At 36.9% G+C, this 13,663-nt stretch overlaps 1 protein-coding gene and 1 long non-coding RNA gene across 2 annotated transcripts in view; one reads left to right on the top strand and one right to left on the bottom strand.

Moving 5' to 3' along the window:
- chn2 (chimerin 2) overlaps nt 1-12,182 on the bottom strand; it is a 36,563-nt gene extending 24,381 nt beyond the window's left edge. Inside the window, exon 1 of the mRNA XM_043260954.1 lies at nt 11,558-12,182. Within this exon, the coding sequence (XP_043116889.1) occupies nt 11,558-11,606 (49 nt within the window). The 5' untranslated portion in view covers nt 11,607-12,182. The remainder of the gene's footprint in view (nt 1-11,557) is intronic.
- On the top strand, nt 11,055-11,694 carry LOC122360397. The gene is made up of 2 exons (XR_006252803.1): nt 11,055-11,398; nt 11,525-11,694. It is a non-coding gene; the product is annotated as an uncharacterized LOC122360397 (long non-coding RNA).
- Nucleotides 12,183-13,663: the final 1,481 nt, after the last annotated feature.

The following is a 13,663-nucleotide window of genomic DNA, read 5'->3' as shown; positions in this document are numbered from 1 at the left end:
GGAAAAAAGGGCAATCTCTATGCTCGGCCAAAATGAAAGGATTGCATGGTTTGAGGCTTTGGCATGTGCTTGCAATGAGAACATTTAGCATGAACATAAAGTGATTTAGTCCTTTTTCTTTCTGGAAGACGATGATATGGCGAGGTTTAAATGTTGGATGAGGTTTAGATTTATGTTGTGCTGGTTCAAATCCTTTGTAATTCATGAAGCAGAGTGAAGCAAAACATTTTACATGCGGGCAGCAGTGCAGGACAAAATATGCAGGCAAAATTTCAATATTTAAAGGGATAGCCCCTTCTCTGAGATATAAACTCATAATAACTGTAAAATATAAACTAGACATAAACTGTAAAATCTGGCTATTTTCTTGCAATTGTATTTCACAATTCTGAGAAGAAAGTCAGAATTGCAATTTTGTATTATGCAGGCCAAATTGTTTAATAAAAGTGCAAAATGGATATCAGTGTTTTTAGGACTGTAATATATATATATATATATATATATATATATATATATATATATATATATATATATATATATATATATATATATATATATATATATATATATATATATATATATGTGTATATATGTGTGTATATATATATATATATATATATATATATATGTGTATATATGTGTGTGTATATATATATATATATATATATATATATATATATATATATATATATATATATATATATATATATATATATATATATATATATATATATGTATGTATATATTGCAAAAAGTATTTGCTCACCAATCAAAATAATAAAATTTCCATGGCCACAGGTATATAAAGTCAAGCACCTAAGCATGCAGACTGTTTTTCAAACATTTGTGAAAGAATGGGTCGCCGAGTGGAACTGTGATAGGATGCAAAGAGGTCACCAACTTTCCGCAGTCAATCGCTACCGAACTCCAAGCTTCATGTGGCCTTCAGATCAGCTCAAGAACAGAGCGCAGAGAGCTTCATGGAATAGGTTTCCATGGCTGAGCAGCTGCATCCAAGCCATACATCACCAAGTGCAATGCAAAGTGCCGGATGCAGTGGTGTTAAGCACTCCGCAACTGGACTCTAGAGCATTGGAGACACATTCTCTGGAGTGACAAATCTCTCTTCTCCATCTGCAATCTGATGGAAGAGTCTTGGGTGGGTTTGGAGGTTACCAGGAGAACGGTACTTATCTGTCTGCATTGTGCTAAGTGTAAAGTTTGGTGGAGGAGGGATTATGGTGTGGGGTTGTTTTTCAGGAGCTGGGCTTGGCCCCAAGACATTTTTGACCATTCCATGCTCCCAACTTTGTTGGAACAGTTTGGAGCTGGCCACTTCCTCTTCCAACATGACTGTGCACCACTGCACAAAGCAAGGTCCATGAAGATGACAGAAGACGGTTGCCAATGTTTTATTCCCAAATGCATGATAACTCAGAGCACATGCAGAGCGGCCTTTCTTGTTTAATGTGAATCATGGGTCCATAATAAAAAAAAAAAAAAAAACACTTTCTTTGGTGAAAAAGTCCATCTTCTGTTGTCTTCTCATTTGAAAATCCACCAACATGTTTGTTTTGAACTCCACTTTATTGTGCATATTTCTCACCTGAATCAGATGAAAAGACCTTTTCACTGGACTATATTGAGTAATATATTGCCTCTAATGAAGAAACAAATTCATCTACATCTTGAATGACATATGGGTGAGCACTTTTTCAGCAAATGTCTGGGTGAACTATTCCTTTAATTGGCCCAGAGTTCACTTTACAGTATTCAAGTGAGATGGATTAGCTTTCAATCTGTGTTTATGTGAGCGTATGTTTGGATTAGATTGAAGTTGTATTGTCTGTTGGAGCGCAGGGGTGCTGGCGTGCTGCAAACAATACAAAAAATGAATTATTCTTCAGTGGCTCATTTGGAAAATGTGATTTCTTTTGGTGATCTGCCAGGTGCTTTCTTTTCACTATCGCTGGATCTAACAAGAGAGCCTGGAGAACACTGACGGAGGAAACTTCAGGGTCAGTAGGTGCAGACCGCCTATTCACAAAACACTCCTGGCTACTCGCAGTACGCCAATTAACAGTGAACAAAAGCTTTGAAAAGCCTGAATAGGAAGAATATTGCAGTCAGTGCTATTAGAATGGCGAAGGTTGTGCTTTGTGAAGGCTATGAAAGGACGTGACTGAAAAATACTGTGCAATATCAAACTATACTGCATCTTTCTTGATTAGGCACCAGAGTTGCTGCCGTCCTCAGGAGAAAAGGCTTTTAATTAAGCAAATTTCCTGTCTGAATGCTACAGGCAATCTGTGAGGAATGTTTGCCATTACTGAAATAAAGAGACTAGATGAATCTGATTACAATGTGCCAAGGACAAATTGTTGGGAGATATGCTGCAAAAGCTCTTATCGTATTCGACTGCTCCGTAGCGCTTTAGCACAGGCATCCATTTGAGGTAATAATTTACAGGCTGGGTAATGTTAAATGTCACTTGCTGTTGATTTCGGGCTGGAGCAGGAAAGATTCGCTTGCTTAAAAGATTCTGAGAGCGTCAAAGCTGCTTTGAGATGGAGAGTTGGACGACTATCTGCGGCTCACACACACCCTCACAGCTCCCACTTTCTTGGGCAGACTCTTATCTCTCACACAAATTAAAGCTCAGCAGATGAGAGGGAACAGGCTTCCTTAGGGCAAAACACACATAGAAATGCAGACGCACACTAGCAGAATGTACTTCAATCGAACACCCCGACTAAAATATGTGCCTGCTGAGGAACACGACCTTATTAAAAAGTTGTGACAAAATATACTACTTAATCCCAACACCCTTACATATTCTATCACTCGCTTACTTTCTATACATTCTACTTTGACTTTATTATGCTATTATTTCTAATGCTTACAGCTAAACACTTGGCTGATCCCTACAATATGTGTTTTCAGGTTTACTGTCCTTGTGAGAAGTGTTTCCTTGTCAACGGCGACAGTATTTACAGGGCCATGGCAAAGAAAAAAAATTAAGCCTTATGTGAATGTTTATCGAGTGTGAGAGTCACTGCTTTTTGGTTTGAAACAAGGTTTATGATGGTTTCATTTTAGTGAATTAAAAACATAGGCTGAATTTGAAAAAGGTATGCTGTTTCAAGTCCTGCAACACAGCATGATCACTGTGATTCATAAACAAGTGATTCTTTTAATGAATCATTAAAAAAAGACTGGTTTGTATCAGAATCCAGGCAGTTGTTAGTCGGAGATAGCAACAGTAACTAAGGAGGGCAGGTCTTTATGAAGGGTCAATTTAATGTTTTTCCTTGGAGTCTGATAGACAACAATCTGACCAATCAATCTGCCATTTTTTTGTCCGACAAATAAACCAGACAAAAGAGTACATTAAGTTTGGTAGACTTAAACTTAAAAAATGGTATGTATTGCCGCCTTTCCTCGGTTGAAACAAGATACCTTGTGGTGTTCATTCATGTTTCTTTTGTGCTACAGTAAAGAGTAGGAGAAGATCGGTTCATGTACCACTTGAACTGAGCAACAAAAGTAATCTGTCACACATTGAAAAGGCCACAAAAAAATTGAAAGCTAAAAAATTCCCATTGTTCTGGAAAACAAGACACCACTATTTGGTTCTGCTCGAAGACGTAGATTGATTCTGCTTTGGCATCTATTGGCTAGTTTGTACGCAACAAAACACAAAGAAGCTCTCAACGCTGCATTTTAAATGTAAATGACTTATAGTCAAATGTTATTGTTGTGTCAAGTGAAGTCTAGATGTGTAAAAACCCCAAAAGAATTATGAAGAAAACACTGCCTGTAGAGACATTTGGTACCAACAATGTCGGCAAAACCGTATCTACACACACGGCAGTCTGTTTCAGCGAACACACATATGTGAATCTGTAATACACACACATTTAGTGCTGATCAAGTGTTTTCGAGGACATGTTCCAGCTCCTGTGGGGAGGCCATCTGTACAGTATGCTGCTCTAGAAGAGCTGGGGTGTATTATATTGACTCTACGTTTCTCTGAGGCACAGAACGCAAACCCACACATCTCTTCCACTTCACAAAATGAGCCTAAAGAGTGTGGGGATATTCTGTGGAGAAGACATGGAACAGAACTGGCAGGAAATGTGGAGAATTTTGTGACTATGTGTGAGACGAGGCATCAGACGGAGCGATCGTGAGGGAAGGCAAGATGAAGTGTGTTTATCCTGTAACACTGCATGCAAGTGAGGGTGGGTTTGGGTATTTTCCTGTGAGGCTGTACGCCTTTGTTTAATTGTGTGTGTGTGCACATACAAGCTCATGTACTCTTGGAAGCCCCTCACTTTTGATTGGCAAAAGGAAACACACACACAGTCTCACGTAGACAAAGGTATACAATGTCTGGTCTACAATGCATTTTATTATAGCCATTATAGCCCTCTTATGAAGGACGATATATTTTGATATTTAACCATCCAGAGAATTTGTTCTTTCTGTAGGTTAAAACCTGGAAACAAGTTAGTTGCTCTCTTGCAACCTATTCTGACTTACACTTTCAGGCAAAGTGTTTTTAAATAAAGACTAAAGACGCTTAACTGAGGTAACGTTGAAGTCATATCACTGTGTCTAATTTGTTAAGCCTACATTTAGCTTTTTTACTTATATACTTTACTGTATTTAGGCCTCAAAGTCTATTATGATAACCAAAGCATAAAAGAATCAAACTTGTGTTGGTCACAGAGCCTATACTCTTCAATAATCAAAAGGAATGAAGGTGGTATTAACTTATGTGATGGCCTACAAACAAACTCCTTGAAATTGTTTATTTAACATGTTTTTTAAAAAATTATTGTAGAACAATACTGAAAAAAAATTATTATACAATAATATTAAAAAGATATTAGTAATCTATAAAATCATAATCATCACCATCATAAAGAATTATTACAATTAATTAATATCCAATAATAATATATTATAATAATAAAAATAACAGATTAATGATATCTTTCCATAAAAGAAAATTTAGAAAGTAAAGCATTTATATATATATATATATATATATATATATATATATATATATATATATATATATAAAAATATAGAAATAATATATAAAATATATAGAAATAATATTAAAAATATATATATATATATATATATATATATATATATATATATATATATATATATATATATATAGTTTTTTTCCCAGTCACACTTAAATGTGGGGGACCAATTTTCACTATTAACTAACTATTAACTACAACGTTTCCTGCAATAAAACAAGCCTTCCTAGGTGTATATGACTTTCAGACAAATGCAATTGGTGTTAATTTAGAAAAATGTCTTGCGGCTCTTGCTAATTATATAATGGCAGTGAATGGGTGATAAGATTTTGAAGTCCAATAAATTGGATTTATGGATGGAATCTTAACACCCATTCACTGCCATTATACAACTTTCTGAAGTGAACTGATTGCATTTCCATTTGCAGAGACATAGTGGAGGTACAATTCTAAATACATCTCTGATTGTCTGATAAGCAATATGTTACTAGTGAAAATTGGTCCCTAAACCAATTTTTTCTTTTTGATATGTATTTTACTAACAAAGTCTCAAAATGAACGCCTAAACTGACAAATGTTTGCGCTCACGTATCAGCCTAACTTAAAAATACTACTAAACAAGTCCTTTAAACACATTCTCAAGGAAGTTGTGTAAAGCCAGCCAATCAGATTAGAGCCTGCCAGATAGAGAAAGTGCTTTCCAGTTTTGTGTGCGAAACGCATCAGACGGTCAGCGAACAGATTGCTGGGGGTCGGTGGGCCAGCCATCTGAGATTACACACATGTGCACATGTACAGTACGCAAGCACACAGGCATTGTTTGGTAATGCGATTCCAGAGGGTGATGGATGACCACAGGGGTCTCCACAGAGGTGATTAATAATAAATGCAGAGACGCAGGAAGAGGTGAGCATTTAAACGATCTACTCTCCTCTAGTTCTCACTCCATCCACCAATAAAACTGCAGGCTTAAATAAGCCTCCTATTTCACTCAGACTTACTGACTGTAAAACTACAGCAGGAATCACACGAGAAGCCATGGAAACTATTAAGGTGACCACTAATGAACAGACCGTATTACAGTGGCTTCTGTCAGAAACGAAAGCCTTTAAAAACAAGATTATAATAATGAGCAGCTTTCCGAAGAGCGAAGAAGAGAAAGTACCATTTTCGGGCCAGTAAGTGATGTGCACGCCTCATTTACCATCTCTGTCATCACAGGCTGAGGTTCCATTCAGTCTATCGCCCCTTCATTCATGCTTCTTTTAGCTATGTGCAACAGCTTAGTACAGACCTTGAAAAACCGAGGTTCTTTTACGTGACCGCCGCTATGTGACATTTACCCAGACTGTCTTCAGCTTAAGAGCCATTTTGTTCACATGAATTGATTGCAAGAGTTCTTCTTATTCTCTTTTTCCTTGGCTGTTGACTTTGATGTTAAGCAACTCCAGAACTAAGAACAGAGCTTCACCTCATCCGATGCCGACTGAAACGTAAAGAGGCAGAGTGAAATGGACAGGCAGTCGCTGTTGTGAGTTATCTCTCTTGCTGTTTGCTTACCAGAGCTTTCAATCATGTGATCTGTTCCTGTTGCGGGTCTCGCATACACTTCATCTCAACTCAGTGAACCAAAAGAACACCGAAAATAGACACTGCTTTCAAGATGACTATGACCAAGAACAGAGGTGCGGTCAAAATGAAAAAGGACAATGTTTGGGTCAATGACAAAATGCATTGTTTTGGTCCAAATCTACTATGCATTAAAAAAAAACAAAAAAAAAACATTAAAACACCAAAAAGAAAATGTTTTTGAATTCTAAATGAAAATGTATGTTCTAAATGTATATATTACAGATACACAGACACTCACATAATTTTTGTAAATATGTAAAATGTATAATAAAATATATATAATTCAAACATTTTTTTAAGTTTTTAAATGTGACAGTAAAGACATGTTCATGTTCATGTTCATCAAAAATGTGTATGATTTCTACAAATATCTTTTCAACACTAATAGATAATAAAAAAATATTGAAATTAATTCTGAGGATCATGTGGAACTAAATAGTAGAGTAATGGTTGCTGGCAATTCAGCTTTGCCTTAAAGAGTTACTCCACCCCAAAATTCTGTCATTAATTACTCACCCTCATGTCTTTCCAAATCCATAAGACCTCCATTCATCTTCAGAACACAAATTAAGATATTTTTGATCCATTTTGACAGTTCTCTTACCCTCCCATAGACAGCAATGTAATTAACACGATCAACGTCCAGAAACGTAGCAAAGAGATAATACACGTGAAATCATAGGTCCAACAATGATTTTCAAAGCTATGACCAGTGTTGGGCACGTTACTTTGAAAAAGTAATTAATTATATTTCTTAATTCTCACAAATAGTAACTGAGTTACACCATTTTAAAGTAACTAATTACCAGTGAAAGAAACTATTGTGTTACCTAAAAAAAATGCATGCCCCAAATATTAAATAAATCAAATAGACACTAAATATAATAAATTATTATTATAAAACATTGTACATTCATCTACACTATTTATCGACTGACATATAGCAGCAGTCAGTCAAGAATTATAATACAATATTAGTCAAATTTAGCATAATATAACGATATAACTTTGTATGAATGCATATTTGTCATGTTGACTGATTAGGACTGGTGGTGGTGCACATTTATCATTAAGTGTTTCTATAAAGGGGGGGGCCAATGAGATCGTCTTTCACGCATTAGTTCCACCCACTACCAGAGAAACCAGCAGTTCTTAAAAACTGAAGAATTCCATAGGAAATCTGTTATTTTGACAGGAAAATACAAGAAAGAATATCGTTTACATGTAGTGCGAAAGTCTGCGTGTTATAAAAGACTCTCTTGGTCTGTATCTTCGAGTGTGTGAGACAAAATCTACCTAAATACGTTTATCACGCAAGACTCCTGCGTTAAGGTCAGAGAGCTCTCAAAATGCATCAAAAATATCTGCACCAAAGATGAATAAAGCACTTGCCGGTTTGGAACGACACGAGGTTAAGAAATCTATGACAGAATTTTCATTTTCGGGTGAACTATCCCTTTAAGTAACAAGAAAATATGTTCTTACATAGTACTTGGTGATTAAACCAAATAAAAGTCAGATTACAATTGTAAATGGCCTTGCAGATTCAAGGGGTATGTAAGCAGTCTTTTATCTGAAGACTTTTCCGCAGCGACTTATTAAAGTGCACTTATAGCCAGGACAATTTGCCTGGAGCAATCTGGGGTTAAATGTCTTGCCCAAGGGTACAATGAAGATCAAGTCCCTCCTTACTGGGATTAAACTAGCGACCTTCTGGTCAAATGCCCCAAGCTTAAGCCAAACACCACTCCTTTAGATAAAAAAATAAATAAATCAAACCCATGAAATCACCCATAATTTCAACTTCATTTCTGAAACACTCACAAGCTTGCAGCTCTGAGCTGCAGCCCCGGTTTTCCTTCAGGGAAACATCAAAGCTCCAACTGGCCTTTGAAGTCAGAAGAGCTGCGCCGAGCGGCATCCATCTCGCCCAGTCTGCCCTGCATTTGTTTACAGCCCTGTTTTTGGCTAATATAAAGCAGAACGTGCGTGTTACACGCACCCGAACTAGATGAAACAAGGTTTCTGGCAAAAAAAGCGTTTTTCTAACATAATGATACTCCTGTGACAGACACGGCGAGGCTGGTAGAGGCGCGGTATAAAGCATCCCATGATTACACCGGGGGCACGGAGCTAATGACAGCTCTCCGTACCGCAGGCAGAAAAGACTCCCCGCCTTCTGCAGGCCTCGTGGCCGCAGTGCACTTCTGCTTTTTCAGCAGCATGCATGTGAGATAATCTATTTGGGAATAGATGGCGACCGCGGAGAGTCGTGGCTTGGCTCGATCCCTTCACTGGATCTCAAGAGCCGTGGCTTGGCGTGGAGGAGGAGTCGTGGTTCTGTGCGTCTGCATGAAGAGTTACAGCAAGCATGAAGTGAATTAGACAAACCCTCTCTTTCCCTCCCCCCCCGAGGTCCCTATTGAGCTTTAATGGAATGAGTGCCTACACGAAAATGGTTCTTCTTTACACGCCCATTCAACAAAGCTTGTTATTTGAACTTGTACTCCCTTGAGACAGGGTACTGTCCCTCAGATCACACACACATCTCTCCTTCTGTTCTTATAAACGCAGTGCCGAGCGGCACAGCATGAGAACAGGGTGTTAACGTGCTTTTCTGCGTGGGAGTGATTCTGAGTGCGTTTCCAACCTTATCTCTCCTCACACTTGTGATCGGTGTATTTAAACACCTGCGCACCCTTTATGCTTCTCACACCTCCAGCCAAACGGACGCTTTTTCGTCTTACGGCGCATTTAGGAACGGTGGTTTCCCTTCCACCCAATGCTTGTTTCTTATCTAAGACCACAAGACGTAAATAAATCCCTATATGCACTGACAGTCAAAAGTTTGCGGTCAGTGTGATTTCTTTTCAGTTTTTTTGAAAGACTGTAATGCTTTTATTCAGCATAATGATCAAAAGTGACATTAAAGACATTCACAATGTCACAAAAAACATTATATTTAAAAAAAAATGCTCAATGCTGCACAACAGTTTAAATATTTGCCATAAGCAATATTTTTTGGAGCCGCAAATCACAATATTAGACTAATTCATGAAGGATCGTGTGAGACAGAGGACTGAAATGGCTACAGAAAAATTCAGCTTAGCCAACGGACATTTTAAAATGCATTCAAATAGAAAACATTTATTTTAGACTGCAATATTTCACAACATTTTATTGCGTTTTGGTTTAAATAAAAGGCAGAGTATATGGTGAAGGTTTAAATGTGTAGTATGTCAGTTTAGCTATTATTTATATTTTACGTGAAAATATAAATAATAGGTTTTTAAAAGTAGCAAGTAATTGTATGAGAAGGTTTAATATATATATCGGCAGTCAACCTTCATTCAAACACATGACACCCAGCAAGGAAGATGACAGGTCATTAAAGCTCATTTTCAACATCAATAATTTCGCGGAGATAATAAGATCAGGATAATAGAAACTCTTTCGAGTGAATAAAACAGAGAGATGAACAGATTTTAGGGTAATTAGTTTTCATCACACACCCATGAAAACGTTTGATGACTCATTTTACATGCAAAAAAATGTAGAGATTTAGGATATACATGCCTGTTGTAACCTAGATCCCTTGAGACAATGGGTGGGAAGTGCATTTGTACTGGATGTGTCCAAACCAGTTCTTGGTTCCCACGTTACAACATGAAATGGACAAAAACACCCCCAAAACATGTTGTTGTTGGCATTACCGCCAGGGATTTACTTGGGATATCAATAGTTGACACTGATAACAAATTTATAAAGAATGCTGACATTAGCGATATGCCCAAAATTACATTTGGGTCAATCCACAAAGTGAGTCTTTTGCATTTCTACAGTTTTAAACATCCTGACAGAAAAGTCCTAACTGTTAATAAGTTTTTTTTTTAACAAGTCCGATATTAATAAACAGACTAAAGGCATAATGAATTGGACACAACTGTTTTTTTTCCTCATAACACGATGTACACGAGTGGATTCATTTCACGTCCACTTACACAAACACAATGTTAAGAAATATGCTATAAATATAAAAGGGCTGATTGTAGAGGCTTGATGGTTCATTTAGCTGTTATTAGCCTTGTATTCAAGATCATGATGCTACATGCTGATATTTCCTCAGATAGTTATATATAATAATAATCTGCTGTTTACTGTACAAAGTCGTGGGAACAGGATCTGATTATGTGCAACGATTTAAAATAAATCGAAAAATATAAGATAATATTCATGCAATATTTATGGACTTTATGATAACGAGCTGACACACACACACACACACACACACACACACACATATATATATATATATATATATATATATATAGAGAGAGAGAGAGAGAGAGAGAGAGAGAGTGTAAAAATAAAGACAAAGGCTTATAGTTCCACATAAAATTTCAGTGTAGGCAGTAATGATGTTTCACTAAGAAATGAAAATATTATTTGGAAATCCAATTCAGCACAGTGCACATTTTTTTTGATTTAGTTCTGATTAGTTGCCCTTACTTATCCTTATCCTGGGTCTGTTTTTGCTATCGTGCAAGTATGATCAGATAGAGGTGGCCTTTCAAACTCGTGCACAGTGAGTGTGACATTACACAATCATCTGCCAGCGTGCATCGGTGATAGCGACGACCGCGTGCTCGTGCATCGGCGAAGGAAGTCAAAGGTGGGTCTAGTTCACCCTGGATGAAGAAAAGGTACGACACACCTCTTCGCCGTGTTCTATCCTGTCTGCTTTAATTACATCCCAAACCACAGAAATCAAACCGCCAGCGCCGGCCGTCTCCATTCCGCTATAAATCACACGTCAACTGTTTATTCAGATTCGAGTTTGGTTTTGATTCATCGGTACTCACCCGAAGAGACGGAGGACCCCGACAGACTGGAGTTGCTTGACGCTGCCATCGCGTCTAATTCACCGAATCCACCCGCTTACTGGCGTCTGTTAGGGCTTGACGGCTCTTCCATCTCAGTCTCCGCTCTCCTGACCCGTCTTCAGCTCTCCAGAGTTCCTCCTAAACAGCCGATAACGTCCAGCTGCGAGCGTCGGATCAGACGGGAGTCGCCAGCGCTGCCGCATTTACAGGCGCGCGTGTGGCAGCAGAAGAACCAAACGACGAAACTAGTTGATACAACCTCAGAGGCGCACGTAGAGGAAATGTGACAGCTCATCTACTCCCCGTCGCAGCGAAAAGCAGAATGCCCCAAAACTTCCCGGCCGTTGCGCGCGCTGTCAGCGCCAGTGGGTTTCGCCATATTTCGAGAGAGAGGGACTCGGCTGTATCGCTTCCATGTGCCGCTTCAAGGCTCGTAATAAACACACGGTGCGTGCGGAGGCGAGTCCGCCTTCTTAAAGAGGAAGAGACGCGCGCGCGTTCCTCCCGTGCACCTGAGCGCGCCGTAAACCTGCGTACGAGCCTGTGCTTCTGTGACCGCGTGAGAAAGTTGACATGCTGCGAAGTTAAAGCATGCGCGTAACACAGCGCATTAACATAATAAAGGTAGAGTAGGAGTTCCATTAAAAAAAAAAAAAAAAAAAAGGGCATTAGATGATTGTTTTGTGGCAAGATCTATCAAATATCCTTCCTGGGAGTATTATTTATTTATTTTTCTGTAGAGGACACTAGGACTACATATATATATATATATATATATATATATATATATATATATATATATATATATATATATATATATATATATATATATATATATAAATTATTAATAATTAATTAATAATAATTATTATATATATAATTAAATAATAAATACGTAATTATATATATATAATCATATAAGACACACACACACACACACACACACACATATATATATATATATATATATATATATATATATATATATATATATATATATATATATATATATATAAAGTGTAAAAAATAAAGTGTGTTTTTTTATTTATAAATTTTTAGGTTTTTGGATTTTAAATGATTTCATATACAGTTTTGATTTATGCAACATGTGTGTACAAATTAACACTGTAACCTTTTTTATTTATTTCCTGTTAGGGCAGCAAAAAAGATCCGTCATAATGGGAGTAACAATTGATCAGGTTTTCATAACAATATCTAATATTTTTGTTTAAATATAGATTTTTTTCCCCAATTTAACTGTTATGTCTACAAAATGCACATATAAACATGCTTTGAGTCTTCTTGTGCTCTACAGTGGACATGTATATCATTATATTTGGATATTTTGAAATCCCTTTAAATCTTTCCTTGGTTTATGACAAACAATTTGACAACTATTTAAGTTTAAATGACAATTACAAAATATAATCATATCTTTGAGAGTTCACAAAGATATAACGTCAACTACTGAGGCAAAAGCTCCATAGCTGGGTTTCAGGAGGATCTAACAAATTAACCTGCAGCGTTAAAAACATGTCTGTAGTCTATTACATCACTGTACACTTTAAAGGCATGCAATTTTTTCATACCCACTTGAAAAGCAGATTGCACCTTCCACAAATATAGCATGAAATAGACCTAGGTCTACTTTTTCCTGTCTAAAAAAAAGAGCTGTAAAAGAGGTGGGACTAGGCTATACTTTTAGAAAATGTTTAATGTCAACCTCAATAGGTCAAACTAAATATTTTTCTGTTACTCATTATTTTTGAGGTTTGCCCTGAGGGTTGTAACCAGCATTTAAGATGTGTTTTAAATACAGTTTAAACCTATAATTTATAGCAATAAACATCAATTAAATAGTTTGATGAATGAAGTCGACACTGTTAAAAAAGAAAAAGAGATAATTGCTTATATTTATACCCATTATTACTATGTTTCTTCTTGGAATTCAAAATTTAAGTCTTTTTTTTTTTTTGCAAACAGAAAACAGCAAATTGCTTATACACAAATGGCAAATAGCCTATATTTTTAGCCATACAGTCATTTAGCAGACACTTTTATCCCAAGGGACTTACAAATGAGGAC

This window comes from Puntigrus tetrazona, chromosome 16, assembly GCF_018831695.1.
Source record: "Puntigrus tetrazona isolate hp1 chromosome 16, ASM1883169v1, whole genome shotgun sequence".
NCBI classification, from domain to species: Eukaryota; Metazoa; Chordata; class Actinopteri; order Cypriniformes; family Cyprinidae; genus Puntigrus; species Puntigrus tetrazona.
The sequence above is the reverse complement of the archived record's forward strand: the minus strand, read 5'-3'. Positions and strand labels throughout refer to the sequence as shown.